At 33.4% G+C, this 17,375-nt stretch overlaps 1 protein-coding gene across 2 annotated transcripts; it reads left to right on the top strand.

Annotated features, from left to right (window-relative positions):
- The first annotated feature begins 7,263 nt into the window (after positions 1-7,263).
- On the top strand, positions 7,264-17,375 carry LOC129284367 (uncharacterized). Of its 2 annotated transcripts, none has more exons than XM_054919826.1 (11): positions 7,264-7,565; positions 8,232-8,344; positions 8,477-8,551; positions 9,442-9,528; positions 10,185-10,241; positions 12,167-12,259; positions 12,976-13,048; positions 15,921-15,996; positions 16,070-16,160; positions 16,500-16,623; positions 17,133-17,375. In XM_054919826.1, the coding sequence occupies exons 2-10, from the start codon at positions 8,294-8,296 to the stop codon at positions 16,617-16,619; spliced, it is 723 nt and encodes a 240-aa protein (XP_054775801.1). In that variant the 5' UTR covers positions 7,264-7,565; positions 8,232-8,293; the 3' UTR covers positions 16,620-16,623; positions 17,133-17,375. The 2 variants fall into 2 exon arrangements, with proteins under 2 accessions (XP_054775801.1, XP_054775800.1); XM_054919825.1 differs by having other exon boundaries at positions 7,266-7,565; positions 16,500-16,636.

Consider the following 17,375-nt stretch of genomic DNA (forward strand, 5'->3'; position numbering starts at 1 on the left):
ATGATAATATCCTCTATCAAAAGCTTAATGGTGATTTCCTCTAGCTTAAAATGAAACAATCGAGTAATGAGGTTTATTCTATCTCTGGAGTTCCTTGCTTTTCACTTTCAAGTTTCAAAACATCCATGACTCTTGTTTTAAGTCCTTTCATATTAAGGCTCTAATAATGTGAAAAGATGTTTAATTTTTTATTTTAGTCTTACTTTATTGTGTAATTGCTAACTGATTATCCTTCTTATAGATTCTCAAATCTATAAGACTGACTACAATTAGAATAACTTGATCTTAAATTCTAAACTGAATGGATAATTGACTAAAGTTGCTATTATCTTCATCTACTTGTTTGACAATTTGCAAGCTGTGTCCCTATTGGATCTCGATAGCAGGTTTAATATGAACTATGAATTTTCTAGGGAAAAATGATTTCAAAAATATTTCATTTAAAGATTCAACAACCTCTGCTCTTTCTCAGCTATAGTACTTGTATACTTGCTTAGAGTGTAGGGGAATTGGTTATAAGTAATTACATAACTAACACTTTAGAATAACTGCATTAACAGTAATTAATTAACTGTTCTAAATAACTCCTACTGGACATGCAACCATTAGAAGTAGCAGCATTCTCATCCTTGTGCTTCAACATTGACATATGGAAAATTGGACGTTTCTTGGTTTGCTGCTGAATCAATTTTACTTGATTTGATTATATATTTACTCTATTATAGTTTACTATAATAATAATTAGTACTTGATTTGTTAATCCTTCTCATTGATGCACTTGACTGTAATCAGTTTTATACAATGAATGAATGTCAGCTACTGACATTCTTTCAATATATTAAATAAAAGTGAAACTAACATTCAAACATACATTGTTTTGGTAATTTCTCCTTTCACTTTGAAGCATAATTGCTTGACTCTTGCGTTTGATATATTTCAACCACTTTTCTCTCTTGATTGTCTATATTGTGTGCATGTATTGGTGCATTCTTATATTGCTTGCTCTTTATTCCTTACTACGCTATTAGACTTTTTTCTGTAACTTCTGACCTTTTGTGTTGCTTTTAATTTAGAGATTATATCATTGGGAGGAAAATGAAACAAAGATAATAAGATATGCTTTTGAAACCATTGGAACTAGACGACTTAGTGACATCCTTGGTAAAGAAAAGAAAAGGCTGAGGGAGAATGAAGATTATGTTCCCAATTGAATAAGTAGAGCTCATGAAATGAACTTGTGCGCTATTGGAATACCCCAAAATCTAAAAAGATTTCACCAATTAATTCAAATAATAGATTGGCAAATCCATCTCTTCATACAGAAGGATCTATTCCCACACATTTGCGTGCTAAAAAATTAGTAAGTTTTAATTTATATAGCTGTAAAATATTTTTCTTTGCATCATTAATGATCTGACACCAATTTTATAACAATGATTATTTTATTTGTAGGAAAAAAGCACTGAAAATAGAGTCATGTTGTCTCAATTGTATGTGGCTACACATAAGAAAAAGAAAGACAATCAATGGATTGATGAGAAATCAAAAAATACCTATGTAAGTTTAAATTCTCAAAAACTAAAATGATATCTTTATGTTTTGATTATTTATTAATTCATTTGAACTTCGTAGGTGACACTCAAAAAAAATATTCAACAAGCTGCTAGAATTTCTGAAGAGATTATTAAGGAAGAAGATGGATAATAAGAAAATAGTGATAATGCTGTGGGACTTGAAAATGAATGTATAGGGAAATAGCCAACCCAACAAGTTGTAGATGATGACTTCCTTCAAACTCAAGCCTTTCTCCTTTCAAAAGAAGTAGCTCAAGCATGATCAAAGGCTATCGGTGGAACGAAAAAAAGTGGTAGAGTTTATGGATTGGGATCACATGCTGCTGTTATATGTGGTTTTGCTGGCAACTCTGTATTCCATATTAACAATGCTCCATCTCCTGCTGCTTCCCAATCTACATCAAGTGTAGATAATGTTGTCCAAACACCTGCATTTGAAGAAGCTGTTAATTGTGTGGTGGAGGAAAAGATACAACGTGTCCTTAAAGAAAAGATGAACCAAGCATTAGATCAAAGATCATTAGATATAAGACTTTCTATATAACAAGACATATTTGGGGCTATCTGAACTCCTGGTGAAAGGGTCTCAACTCCACAGTAAAATACTAATAGCTCTAATTTCTCTAGGCAATAAGATTCTAATCATGATTGTCCAAAATAACTTATGTATGAAGTGTTTGAACTTGCTATGTACTTATTTATATTTTGCTCAACTCTCCATGCATGAACTAGCTTGAACTTTATAACTATAAATAATGTAGTATTAATTTTTTGTTATATTAATGTGATTTTCGTTTATGATTAAAAAGTTGGATGGATGATTAGTTGTGTGGTTATATAGGAACCAATATATTAAAAAATTAGGATTTGCTAAATTAAATTAGTGAGGAATTAGTAAAGGATTATATTAAAAAATTTTAAGGTTTTAGCGACGGATTAGTGAGAGATAAAGTCTCTCGCTAAAGTGTAACTCGTGTCCCATTTAGCGAGGGAATAGTACGGGATCTATCCCTCATTAAATGGTGAAATTTTAACCAATTTAGTGATGAATTAGTGAGGGAGAGTTTCATCGCCAATATTAGTAAGGGGCATCAGCCTCACTATTTCCTCATTAAAATATTTAGAATTTTATCCCATTTAGCGAGGGATTAGCAAGGAAATACTAGTCCCTCGCTAAATTTAGTAAGCTCGTTTTTTGCAACGAATTTAGCAAGGGCCAAAATCATTTACTAAATATAATTTAGCGAGGGAAATAAGGCATTTAGAGAGGGATTTTCTCCCTACTAAATCCAGTTTTTCTAGTAGTGTGATAAAAGTGTTACTATACACTCCAGACCATTACCTGCTGATCACTTAAAGGTGATTATAACTTTTTCAATAGAAAATGATGCTGAGTTGCTAGTGCAAACAAAAGATAAGGATATCTTCATGATTTTTGATGCCATTAGAACTCACATGACTTGGCCTACAAGCTCATTAAGTTACAGGTATAATAATTGATAGTTCTTTAAAATTATTAATGTTTTCTTTTGGCCTTACCAATTAATTTTACATTTTGTAGTCCTCAAAATCTAAAGAAATAGTGAGGAAGCCAATCAAAGCAAAAAGAAAGCCATCAAAAGGATCTACATCTGTAACTAAGGTAGGGAAGACCGGTATAGAATCTACTCAGCTAAAATATCCTCATCAAAATGCATTTGAAGTGCTTATGTGGACAACATTTAAAAATAAGATTTGTGAAGTAGAATTTGAAAAGGAGACTTATGGTGAAATAATTAATGAAAAATTAACAGCTAAAAATATTAATGAGATTCTGATCAACGATTGGCTACAGACCATACAAATTAGTTACACATTAGGGACTTTTTAAATTTTATTATTTATTATGGTATTTATTTAATATTAGTTGTGAATATTTTTATTTTTTCATTTTAGGTACTTGTATCATACTTTTATGGTGCCGGGCTTAATGATAACAAAATTTTTATTTATTAGCTCTCATAACACTAGTACCTACAATATTGAATATCATTCTCAAAATATTACCAACGCATTCAAAGCCAAAGGTAAGAGAAATATGTTATTTTTAGCTCCTCACAATCCTGACCAAGTGTTATTGTTATTCATCTTTAAATTTAGTTGACATTTTAGTTAATTAAATATTTTATTTTTTAGGCAATATTGGGTGCTTGTTTGTATCAATCCATTCCTCCCTATGATTTATTATCTTGACTTATTAAGAGATAGTGACTTTAAGAACTATAAATCTACGAGGATATTATTTAATCAGTAAGTTTTTAGTTCTATATTCTTTATATATGTTTATTATAACAATAGGTTTTACTTGTAATGCTTAATGACTATAGGACTTTAGCACATTATCAAGGTGGTGAAGGTCTCCCTCCAAACACCAAAAGACCTGATCTTGTTGAGTTTTATACATGAAAAAGAATAAAGGTTTGTATTATTTTTTTAATAAAGCAAGTTGGTATGTATCTAAATGATTGTTTGATTGATGTTTCATTTTTGTTATTCTGAATATGCTGTTCTGGATTTATGTAGAATTTTTGAAAAATTTTAAAACTTCTAAGTTATAGGACAGGCTCTGCCAGATTTTCGAAAACAAATACTTGTATTATATATATAAATTCATTCCTAAAGTATTTTAAATTAAGTTAAAATTTGTTTCTATCATATTTTGATAATGATATCTTTTATTATTTTATAGGTACCTACACAATTACGAGGTTGGAAGTACGAATACTATGTTATGAAGTTTATGAGAGAAGTAATCACACAACAAGAGTTGACTATTCCTAAAAATGTAAGCCAAAAGTTTTAAAATTAAATTAATATAATTTTAATTACTTATATATTGCTTTCATATCTTATGCAATATTTTGTTAGAACGAAATCCTCGCATTTTACTATAGAGCAAATAGAAGATTTAATTGAAGAGTAGTCAGAATATATTATTGGCTATTTGTGATAGAAAATTAGATTTTAATGTTAAAAAAATACTAATAGTTTCATTTGTTATTAGGCTTGTTGGAAATTAAACTAACTAGTTAGGAAATTGAAATTGTTGTTTACATTTCAAGTTCTTTCCTTGTATATAAATTTTTATGTTTATATTGTTTTTGGATTAGTTTTTTATATTGATATTAGTCATTTTTAAAGAGACATAAAGGAAAAAATTTTAAAAAATGTATATTAAAAAAATAAATATGGTTTATAGGAGCGCTTGTATAATGAGCGCTCCTGAATATCGACATACGGGAGCGCTCTTTTAAAAAGCGCTCTTGTATATTGACATATAGGAGGGCTCTTAAAAAGAGCGCTCCTAAATATCAACATATGAGAGCGCTCTTGACTACTGTATATTATCTGAAAGTCATAGATATATGGGAGCTTATCAAAAAGCACTCTTGTATATAATACATACAAGAGCGCTTTGTAAAGGGCTCCCGTATGTTTCAGAGCGCTCGATACGGGAGTGCTTCCAAAGGGCTCCCTAAGGCTAAAAAAAAGCGCTCATATAAGCTTATTTTGTAGTAGTGAAAGGAGAAAAGTAAAGATTGTGGAAAGAAAAAGCAAAAGGGTCATGAGAAGTTAACTAGAGTTGTAAATCTAGAGTTACTCTAAAATCTATAATTGTTGTGTTGAAAGTGCCTAGCTACATTTGAGCTCCTTGCTCCTCTGTACTTGGTTTCTCTTGGTTTATCTTCTTAAGCGATTATGGAGAGATGGGAGACAAGAAGACGTCGAACACAAAGGAATTCGCGAGTGCCATAAGCTAACTTAGCAAGTATGCATTAGATGAAGGGGCTCAATTATATGTTTCACCAAGGAAATGGCTCACCGAAAGCTTTAACCTCATCAATCACTTCACACGTTATCTTTATGGAGACGCTATAGTAGTAGTCAGAGTTGAAGACTTCATGCTCAACGGCCATGGAGGAGAGATGATTGAGGAGAGCAACAGGATGGCTCAGTTTCGGAGATGTTTAAGGTGTGTTTGGTTTGAGGGGAAGGGAAAGGAGGGGTTTGGTGTTACCTTATTTGATTCAGGAGAGAAAGGGAGGAAAAATCATTATATATGGACAATTTTACCCTCATTTTATTAGTGTGTGAGATACTAGAGAAGTGCATCTATATCTTTTGAACTTATCATAGAGGGCATATTGATCATGATATGACAAATTTTACCCTTCCCCTTCCAATCCCCCCAATTTGGAGGGAAGAGGGCCCTCTAACCAAACACCCCCTTAATGTACATAAAGGAGAGAGAATGGCTATCGATGTCAGAATGGAGGAGAGAGGATGGCTACATTTGCAATGGAGGAGAGAGAATTAGTTTTTAGAATATTTTATTATAAAAAATATTAAAAAAGCTGGCTCATCAAGATGTAAGGCCTACTAGCGGGAATGGATTCTCTTATCTTCCTTCTCATCCTCTTTCATTCTTTTCCTTTTGTAGTCATTAGATCAAGACTCTTCATATTTGATCTTTTATAAAACATTAAATTATAAATAATATAAGTAAGAAAATTCAAACTACTAAAATTTAATAACAACAATTTAAAAGTACAGTAAAAGTAAAAAATAAATTGAAATATTTTAAAGGAGATTAAATTAGAATGATCTAAAATTTTAATTTAATAGTTAGAAATTAAGAATTTGCTCAAAAAAAAGTTAGAAATTAAGAAAAAGAAGGGATGAGGATGAAAAGGAAGAGGAGATAATCCTCTCTTATTGTTAGTAGCAATCAATGAAAAATTGAACCGGACCGACCAGTTCAACCGATAACCCGGTGAACCAACTAATTGGTTAAGTTAGTTTACCAGGTAAATTGGGGAAATATCAACTCGGAGGTAACCCAATCAACCTGGGTGTAACCTGATAGGTTGGACGGGTTAGCCGGGTTACATATTTTGTTTGCCAAAACTCCAAAACATCATCATTTTTGGGATTTTTAAAAAAATAAAAAAAAAGAATGAAATGAACATCTGAACCCAAAAAGTTGAGAGGAGAATAGAAGTGTGAAGGTCATGTAGGACTGTGTTAGCCGAAATTGAAAACAAATGCTTTTACTTTTCTCAATAATAAAGAACTCGTTAAAAGTAACTATTTCTTTATGGTAGAAAAGGCAGCCAATAGACCTTAGTTGCACAAACCAAGCAAAGAAATAACAAGAAGAAGTCTAAAATTACACGCAAGAACTCAAGAAAGCTAAACTATTTTTATAAAATATGATATAAGATAGATAACTCTGTATGATAAAATATTTAAATATTATAGATAATATTATCCAAGATTAAAATTCAAGTAGGAAACTTGTATCGGTAAATATTTGAAATATTAGTAATTTATTATTATCAGAATTATTATTATATTTGTGTCTTATATAAGACATTAATATTAAATATTAATAAATATTTTGATAATTAATTTTTATTATTTTTATAATGACAGATTTGTTGTAGATTTAACTTCCGCCTAACTCATAAATCAATGCCTCAATTAATTTGATAATCAATCTGATTTTTAATTTTTTAATAAATAGGGTAAAGATGAAGCTTGTCTCCAACGTTCGGGAATAAAATAGACTCTTATTTAAATCTAAAATGCCTATTAATTCTTCATATAAAAATTTGGAACAAAAAAGACCGCCGTTTTAGATGATGACCCTTTAATATAATTTTCCCAGAGAGAGAGAGAGAGACCGAAGTAAAGGAACGCCCAGCCTCCAGCTCGTGCGTGGTCTCTAACCCCTTAACCCCACTGAAATCTCACTCTCGCACACGCAGCGTGCCGTGAGTCCGTCGTCTTCGCCATCTGAGTCCTCGCCGTCGCTCCCAAGCCGTAGCACTGGGCTTCTTTCGCTCGGTCTCTCAGCACAACGCAGCAGCCAACGCCCTGCAGAAACATAAACTCATATATCGCTCGTTAACTATGTTAACTCTCTCGGGCAGAATCTTCTAGGATCAGGTTGATACATTTTCTCTGTCCTATTGTTTGCCCTCTTTTGCTCAATGCTCAGTTGCTCGGATAGTCTATAGGTTTAACAATTATTTGTACTGTATATATATCTATGTGGAAAAAAAGGGAACAGCTTTTTGAGACAGTGATTTACAAATGAAGGAAAGAGGGAAGAGAGGCGGAGTAGCTCTTGTAGCATTATTTTCTCAGAGACCAAACCAAACAATGTTTTAGATAGTAGTTGGAAAAATAAATCCTTTACTCTTGTTGAGTATTTAACTTACTACTTGTTTGGAACTTAGGCTGCTGATTTTGAAGGTAATTGGTTTCATTTATTATGACTTTTCCCATTGTTGATTGTCTTAAGTATTGGTTAGATCATATATTGTATAGATTTTGAAGTTATCTTATAAGTTTGTTGAGTTTCTTAAATCATGTAATCCAGTTTCAAAACATAATGTTGACATCCTGTTTTGGAAGCTTTCATGTACTCTGTTGTGGTGTCAGAGACATTTATTTGCCCTTTGCTCCATTACACTTGTTGAAATATGCTGCTGCACACCTGTACCCTGTGTCGCCGTTATGGTTTTTTCCCCAAGTTTCTTAACATACTAGATCCCCATCCCCTCCTTGATATTATGTGGTAACAAGAAGCTTGCTGTTTGTTGTCTACAGTAGAAATAAGAGTTATTGGAACTTCTGAAGAGGCGGTGTGCATCTTTCCTTTATTTGATTCGATGGAAAATAAATCATCTACTTTATCCACAAGCTTGATAGACCAATTAGTGGTGAGTGCTTGGTGTTACCCATTTTCTCCTGCCTTCATTTTAATAATGATCTAAGCCACCTCTCGTGTAACTAAAAAACAATGCAGTGCATTTTTTCACTGTTATCCGTATTTCCTGTTAATTGTTCTATAGGTTCCTGGAGATGTGGTTCTTGATCTCTCTACCATGTCAAACCAAACAATTAAGCTTGGAGGTGGTCTATACCAGGCAAGTCTCTGGTTTTCTAATACTTAATGCAGTTATGAGAATGATAAGTGTGTGTTGGTCATCACTTTTCAAGGGGGCATGGGTATCTGCTTCATGGTAATGTACACACTACATAGACATGCACGCACGCACCCACACAACTAGCAAATATGCTGAAATAAGCTACATGTTTTGTTTCACAGAATCTTCCTTGTCTGACCAGCAATGAGTTGATGTTTGATTTTTATTTTTTTCCTTCTTGGATTTATCGTTAAGATTAAAGTTTATGAGGTTTCTGGTCTTTGAGATGACCTTCTCATTATTTCTTCTGTCATCATTTGATAAAGCATGAGAATGTATTTATTTTTTGGATGCATAACTATAAGTCTTCAGGGAAGGTTTCAAAGTCGTCTTGTATCAAATGTAAACATTATTTTTACATGGGTCCTTTAATTTCTTGAGTTTTTATTTGTAGATTTTACTACTCTGCACACATTTATAGTTATTTGTGACGTTGGTGTTTTTATTTTTTATTTTTTTTTCCCTTGTTATTGGCTAGAGCCTGAGGACCTAGACACAGTAAATAGTACACACATAAACATGTTATAAATTGTTAAATTGTCTTTTCTTCTTTTATTCATAAATAGAGAGATTGGATGCTTTATTTACTAGCTCTATATTTTCATGTCATTGAAACTGATGATAGTTACATCTAATAATTTCAATCCATCATACCTCCAGCAGTCCTTATAATATGAACCTATATGTTCTGTCCCTATCTTCCAATCTCCAAATTCAAGGTCCTACAAGACATGAAAAGAAAGGAAATAATCTATAATTCTTCTTTTTTCCCTCTCATTTTGTTCAATTCTTGGTATAACTGATTCTTAGTGGTGGTATGTATTTGCTAGGATTGTGATGCAATTTCAGCAATGAAGGCTGGCAGGCTAAGATTCTCAAAACCTAATAAATATTGGGTTGAAGGTTCTCAGAAAAGGGTATGTTATTTTAGTTGTATCCATGTATTAATGTCTTAACTGTGAAGGCTCGTTTTTTGACTTGCATGTGCACTATATCGATACAACTTCTCCATTTTGACTTTGTCCAACATCATTTTCTTCACTGTCCCAAACCCATTAACTTGTGCCAAAATGTCAAGTGTATTTAGCTTTGATATGGGTTTGCTGTAACTTGAAAAGGGCCTATGTGCATCTTGTGAAATAACCATGACCAAACAATGCTAAACCTGAGCCTGGTGGAAGAAATATCCTTAAAGGAATACTTTCAAAATTTCAACTTTATTGGGGATATAGATGATTTTATAAGTGTCAAAGGTTGCATATCATTTCGTTAGGAAGTCAAAATCTGACTTTCCACTAGAAGCTACAATCAGGTTAAAGGTTTGTTTATATATGTATGTGTGTGTATAACGTGCACCACTCTTTATATATACGCCTGTATTAATGTATGGTTGCTAAACTTCTGCATCCAATATTGTAATTACTTGCATTCAGCCAGAAAACTAACTCCTATTCAGAAAACTAACCCTTTCTTTTACGTGCAACTGGCAGTCAACTGTTTCCTTTTCTTCCAAGGAAAAAAGTTCTATCTTCTTTTCATTATTCTGATTTTATGATTATCCTTTGTTGAACAGTATGTGCCCCATGTAGAAGATTCTATTCTTGGAATTGTTGTAGATGCCAGATCAGATGTAAGGAATTTCTCTTCTCTTACCTTTTGTAATTTTGTGTGATTCAAATTTTGAGGCTTTCTTTTGGACTGCAAATTTTAAGCATGTTATCTCCCAAGATTTGCCAAAAGGAAGTGCTATATAGAGTAAACTATCACATGGGTTCTTGAAGGATACCACCACCATCATTATAGTCCTTCAGTGTTGCCATTTATTTAGTCTTGACCAAGGAAAACTGAGTTAAGGCCATGACTAAAATGATGTATTCTTCAAAAACATTAGGATTAGATGATAGGAAAACCAACTCAGGTTAGTGTTTTTTTTTTTTTTTTGGCCCTTGTTTTTTTGGGGGGGGGGGTTTAGGGAATTTTGTCCCTTAAGCAAGTGGTTGAGTGTACAGAGCAAACTTAACTCACAGGTGATTAGTCTTTGTTGCTGGTAGAGGATATTTCTAATGCTTTACAAAAAGAAAAATGATGATAGGGATATTTCCAAATGCTAACAGTGGTTATTCTTTAGGGAAAATTAATTATTTGATCCTTGTACTTTTGATTCAGTTGTAACTCAGTCTCTAAACTTTAACTCGTAACTCGGTCCTTATATTTTTCACTCGATTGTAACTCCATCCTTAAACTTTGACTCTTGTAACTTAATCCTTGTAGTTTTAACCATTTAAAATATTGGTCCCTATATTTTAAGAAATAAAATTATAAATATTAAAATTATGTTAAAATTTAGGATTGGTATTTTAAATTACTAAACCCTTTTAATATTTATAAAGATTATAAAAATTACAGTAACAACAACAAGCCTTGACTCATTTGGTAGAGTCGGTTATATAGATTGAATGATGCCATTGTGCCCTATATTAACCATGCTTTTAAGAATATTTTTAACTAAGAGGTCTCATTCAATAGCTTTCATGAATGTTCTTTTTAGTTTTCCCCTTCCGGCTTAAGGCCATTTGTTCCATTCTTCTCGTCGGTGCCTACTACGGCCTTCTCTGTATATGGCTAAACCATCTCAAACGATTTTCTACCACTTTTCCCTCAATAGATGCCACATCCATTGTTTCCTTATATGCTCATTTTGGATTTTAATTTTTATAATTTTGTTTTTTGAAATAGTGACCAATATTTAATTGGTTAAAACTATAGGGACTAAATTATAAAAGTTAAAGTTTAAGAATTGAGTTACAATTGAATTAAAATTATGAAGACGGAGTTACAACAAGTCAAAGTTCAAAGACTGAATTACAATTGAGTCAAAATTATAGTGACCAAATGATTATTTTTCCCTACCTTTATTTATTTTTCAGTTGACTTGATTAAAGAAGTCTTGTAATAGACCTAGCAAATTATATCACTTTTAGGAATACAGAAAACTTCTTGGTTCCAATCATAATTGATCTGATATTGGGAGAACTGAAATTTAACTAAAAATGAGTGGAAAGTAGATTACCCGGCAATGTTTTAGATTTGTGGTTGAGTGGCCTTTTTGGATGAAGGTTCTCTTTCCTGTTGGAGATCATAATTTTTCCTTGTCTTGAATTCTATCAATCTCTTGTCACATAAAACTGACTTAGTTCTGTCTCATCTTAAAGATGACTTACCTTTGTATCATCTTTCACAACAACAAGAAGCCTTATCCCATTAGGTGGGGTCGGTTACATGGATTATATATTACCATTGTGCTCTTTCATTTATTAAGTTTTTAGAAATATTGTTAATTAAAAGGTTTTGCTCAACAATCTCTAAAAGTGTTCTCTTCGGTCTTCCTCTACCTTTCTTGACAAGGCTCAAAGTCATCTGTTCCAATTTTCTCATATCTGTATCATCTTTCACATTCTTATATATGCATGAAATTTGACCTCATCCCACAAAATCTTAACTTCAAGAGTTTCTTTATTTTTTCAATAAAATAATAATCAATTGATTATTTTGCAGAATTTTCTTGTGGATATAAAAGGACCTTCTATAGCATATTTGCCTGTGCTTGCATTTGAAGGAGGAACTAGAAGAAATATACCTAAATTTGAGGTGTGTAGAGATTGATTTTATGTTACATGCCAATACAACTGAGAATTCTCTCTAATTGCATTGTGTGGAGCTTTATGCTTGGTGTGTAAATCAATTAATCTACTTTTGAAGTAGGGAGCTGTGTATTAACTGTCATATGTACGCTTGGTGGGTAAATTAGTTTATCAGCCCAAAACTCTATGATTTAGCTGATTTAAAAGAATGAATTAATTGAGCTTTCTTGCTAAAAAATTATGTTATATCTTCGGATGCAACCAAGATTATATGTGAGAATTAATTTCTTAGTGAGACATTATATTCCCTTTTGGATTCTTATTTATTTATTTTTGGCATATAGAGATTACAACCAAATTACTTTCTTCTAAAAGTGTTTTGTGTGTTTAGAAAAGAGGACAAAATATAAAAGAATAAATGATGTGTTTCTTGCTTCTTGGTTTTCTTTCTTAAATTTAGATGGTAGACTAGCCCTTGATTTGGCAATTTTTGTCATTTATCATCGATGTTTTTGTTGGTTAGTCCATTGTGTTTCTGCAACCTTTGTGCTTTCTTTTGCCTTTTGCTACATCTTGCAGGCGGGTACTTTTGTCATTGCCTTATGCTTTTGTCATCTATCATCAATGCTATTGATTTGGCAATTTTTGTCATTTATCATTAATGCTTTGGTTGGTTAGTCTATTGTGTTTTCTGCAACCTTTGTGATTTCTTTTGCCTTTCAGGTGGGTACTCTTCTTTATGTGCGGGTTGTAAAAGCTAACCCTGGAATAAATCCTGAACTGTCTTGCACTGATGGTAGCTATCCAATTCCTTGTATTTTCATTTCTCACATGCCTTTTGGTTCATGCTTAATTATGAAGTCGGTAGGTGATAGAGGTAGAGGAGAGAGAGAGAGAGAGACAGCAATTTCATTCACAAAGACCCCATTACATCCGTAGGACCTATTTATAGAGAATATAACTAAATACCGATTCTACCCTTATATTCTTGATTCTCCTAATTACCCCTATTATTCCTAATTCCCATGTATCAATAGACTCCCCCCACAAGAGATCCTTGTCCTCAAGGATCAAAAAAAAAAAAAAAGCAGAAAGTAAAACATATATTTAAAAGAAGACTACTTTTTTTTTTAACTAGCCTAGAAGTTGCTATGACTTGGTAAAAAATAAAAAAAATAAAAACAAAATTGATGGACATTGAAAGCCCAGACTTTCTGCAGCTGTCCTTCAATCCAGAAGCCTATCATGGCAATCCACAAGGTTTCATCCCCCACATCCATCCAAAGAAATTTGGGCCTATATATGCTTGACAAGCCCAAACCTCAGCTAAATAAAACCTAACAGCACTTTTAATTAGCCTCATTATGGTTTTGATGACTGGCATGTGAATCATAACTAGGGCATGCTTGGTCCTGGAGGGTGCCTAGAAACTCAGAACACATTGACCCTTGGAGCAAACACTCGCTGTCACAGAAGCTTGTTTGTGCCGCTAGAGAAAATTTGAGAACCTCCAACAAAAACCTGAAACCCGCTATCTCTTTGCTAACGCCACTCGACCCATTGTCTTCAACAACCTCGAGAACAATATTTCTGCCTGATTCTGCTTTGGGTTGCCTTTGGCTTCCGATCAATGTCCTTTTTTTCAGCATCATGGTTAGAACTCCATCGATGAAAGAACGATATGAATGGCTTTGGTGAGTGGTGAGAAAGATCCCAATAGTAATGAGGGTGGTGAAGATTCAATGTGGAAGGAAGACACAATGGAGGACTTGCGGTGTGAGCTTGGTGGACCTTTCCAAGGCGAGGTGTAGCTAGCAAAGCCAATGCGAAAGCGTTCTCTAGTGTTGTGTTCTGAACTATGCAGGTGAGCGAATGATATGAACACTTCTAGAATCTTAAGTATCTTGCCATTGATGCTGAATCATGCGAGACAACGACAGTAGGCGTCGAGTTTCCAATGTAGAAGGGAGACTTCAATGGCATCATTTGAACCGCTGAGGAATCTTGGTGCTTTGTTTGGAATTTTGATGGTGATGATCTCTCACCTTGTGGAAGATACATAACCATAGGTGATAGTGATGGTTGGAATTTTGGTGCTCAACTCAATGGTAAATGCATCGGCAGTGAATGGCCAAGAAGACACACATGAAGAGGAGAGCCAAAAATTGAAGAAGTCAGAGAACCATTTGACTTCTTTGCTGCTCTGCATTTCTCCATCTCTTCACTATCGTGCTTCTTTTGGTCTTCTGCAATGCTTGTAGTGACATTGTCTGATTTCAGGGTATCGACATTCCCTATCTCTATCAATTCATCCTTCATCTCCTCATTAACAAGGGTGAGTGTTGAATCCACATCAGACTCCTTGACAATTGGCTTGTCCGTGTCTTTGTCTTTCTTGTTTGCTACTTGTTTGTGAATCTTGAATGCCTTCATAATATATTCATCTTCTTGACTGTCATGTTTCTTCTGCCACCCATATGTGTCTTGAATATCAGTAAAAGACATTGCATTAGCAAGGGTTCTTAGATTGATGAACTGAATGATTCATCGGATCTTTGGCTGGAGTCCATTGATGAAGATGCTGATAGCAGTGGATTCTGGTAACTTTGTGTGTGGCAAGAGTGCTTCAAATTTCCACTGGTACTCCTTCACTGTGGTCTCTTGCTTCAGCTTGGACAACTCTATTACTGCCGTGAAGATTGACTTGTCAGCAACCATTGATGACAAATCAGCATCAATAGCTTGCATAGACTGTGCAAGGCAGGAAGCTGCTTGCTTGAGTTCCCCTATAACCTGAGAGTGTAAGGCCAGACAAGTGTTGGTAATTTCAAACATGGCTTGCTAAAGGTTAAAGCATTGTTGCTGTTTGCCAATAAGATCGGAGGATCAAATCTCTAGCAACTCCTCCATGTCCAGAGAGGAGGCCTTAGTACCTTTGATAGGGGTAGAGAGAGAGAGAGAGAGAGAGAGAGATAGCAATTTCATTCACAAAGACCCCATTACATCCTTAGGACCCTATATATAGAGAATATAACCAAATACCCGTAGCACCCTTTTATTCTTAATCCTCCTAATTGCTCCTATTATTGCTAATTCCCATGTATCAGTAGGGCTCTGAAACTGATAATGAAAATAAAAAGGGAAGTTAACTCTTAAAAGAGAGAAAGAGAGCAAGAATCTCACTATTACTTTCTTAATAGCCAAAATACTAGGAGAATCTCAATGTAAACAAACTGGGAACTTTATTACTCAATATGACTAGCCTTTGAGCCTGCTAGTCTATTTATAATGCTGAATATACATAATAATTAATAAATATCAGAAATATCATGCAAATATCTCTGAACTAAACTAATAAACGTTGGAAACCCCTCTAGAAACAACCATAGAGGCCCACTTATTTAGCTAAGTGACTTTTGAAAGATTCACTGCTAACAATCAATAGTTAAATTTTTTTTTTTTTTTAAAAAAAACCCAAATCATCATCATTGCATAAAGCATCCACTTCAGTTATTTTCCTCCCCTTTCGTCTATGGTAGGTGATTAGTGGGGCACTAGGCTGACATGGTCTCTTATCAGAAGATATCTTTTTTTAAAAAAAAAAAATTCTTTCTAGTTATTTTTATGGACTTAATTCTTTGAAATTTTTGTTCTTTTTCTGTATTTAGCCAGCGGAAAAGCAGCAGAATATGGTGTGCTAAAGGATGGCTTTATGTTTGAATGCACAACTGGTCTATCAAGAATGTAAGAACTTTAATTTTTTGTTTGTCATTCGTGCACAATGATAACAGGTGCTGACATCCTCTGTTGTTTATAGGCTTCTCAGCTCACCCACATGTCCAGTCCTTGATGCTTTAGGGAAGAAATTGTCCTTCGAGATAGCAGTTGGTTTAAATGGCCGTGTTTGGGTAATACATCATCATACTCTATTCCCTGTTTCATATTTTGCTCTTTGCTTATTCATTTATGCTGTATATGCTTGTTAATGATTTTTGTTTGGGCTGGATTTGGGAAGAACACTCGTTCAGTATGTGTTCAGGGTTTTAAAAACTTTTTTTTAATTGAAAAAAGAAGAGATTAGCAGAAAGACCGTGACATAAAAGACAAAAAATCATAAATTTCAATGTGTGCAGTAAATTAACAGTATAATAAATTCAACTTTTATAATATATATTCACAATTGGTGAAAATGGGTTCAAGTGATCTCTACTAATTCCATATTTTTGTTCTTTCATAATTGTGTTTAGGTTAATGCAGAATCTCCATCTACAACTATTATTGTCGCCAATGCAATTATGAACTCAGAGTCATTGAGTGGGGTCCAGCAGAGAATAATGGTTGACAAGCTGCTTCAGAGAATCCAGTGACCAAGTTAGTCGTGCATGTCAGTACTTCTTAGCTTTGATTGAACAATTTTAGTTTACAATCCTTTTAAATGAGGTTCTGAGGTGAATATAATTTATAAATGATAGATGAAATTAAAAACAGGCATGTAAGCATGTGAAAGGTGAGTTTTATGAAAATGCGGAGAAATTATTCCCTTATTCTTGGGATGCCATGTTATTTAAATTCCTTTCACTAAAAAACAGTCCAAGTATTTAGCGGAGTGAGATAAAGAGAGAAATATTAGTTCTTTGTAAAGTGAAAATAATATTGAAAGTGTAAAATAATATGTGGGTCTTAAATAATCTAATTTGGACTATTTTTATTAGAGTTTGAATGACATGGCATTTCGGGGTGTATATTAACCTTTTTAAAGCGTCCTTGGCATAGTTGCATGTCTCTTTCTAACCGGTTAAATTGGATTCATTTCAGAATTTTATATTTTGGAAATTCTCTTTAGATTTCATGAGATTAACCTTGTATTGTCACTATATCAGAAGGAATATGCGTCCCAAATCTCAAAAGCACTGGCAAAATGTACAAGGAATTTTCAATGACCTTACTCTTCAGTGCAAGTTGCAAAAAAGTTTATGACAAAGTTACTAAGTTAAATGTAATTTTGAATTTTAGGACCTAGGTTTTGTTGGTATATTACAGTCTCCCAGAATATCTTATGCAAGGCCCTGTATCAAATGCTAAATACTATTGATAAATCAGTACAAGTCCATTCTTTTTTGTTA

Source organism: Prosopis cineraria, unplaced genomic scaffold, assembly GCF_029017545.1.
Source record: "Prosopis cineraria cultivar Desert tree isolate PC_DT_omini unplaced genomic scaffold, ASM2901754v1 PC10, whole genome shotgun sequence".
Classification (NCBI taxonomy): domain Eukaryota; kingdom Viridiplantae; phylum Streptophyta; class Magnoliopsida; order Fabales; family Fabaceae; genus Prosopis; species Prosopis cineraria.

Bases quoted from the DNA above. Each gene is read 5' to 3' on its own strand.
- LOC129284367 (XM_054919826.1), top strand. From the start codon at position 8,294: ATGGAAAATAAATCATCTACTTTATCCACAAGCTTGATAGACCAATTA. The intron at 10,242-12,166 runs GTAAGGAATTTC...ATTATTTTGCAG, and splicing joins TTGTAGATGCCAGATCAGAT to AATTTTCTTGTGGATATAAA. The intron at 15,997-16,069 runs GTAAGAACTTTA...TGTTGTTTATAG, and splicing joins ACAACTGGTCTATCAAGAAT to GCTTCTCAGCTCACCCACAT.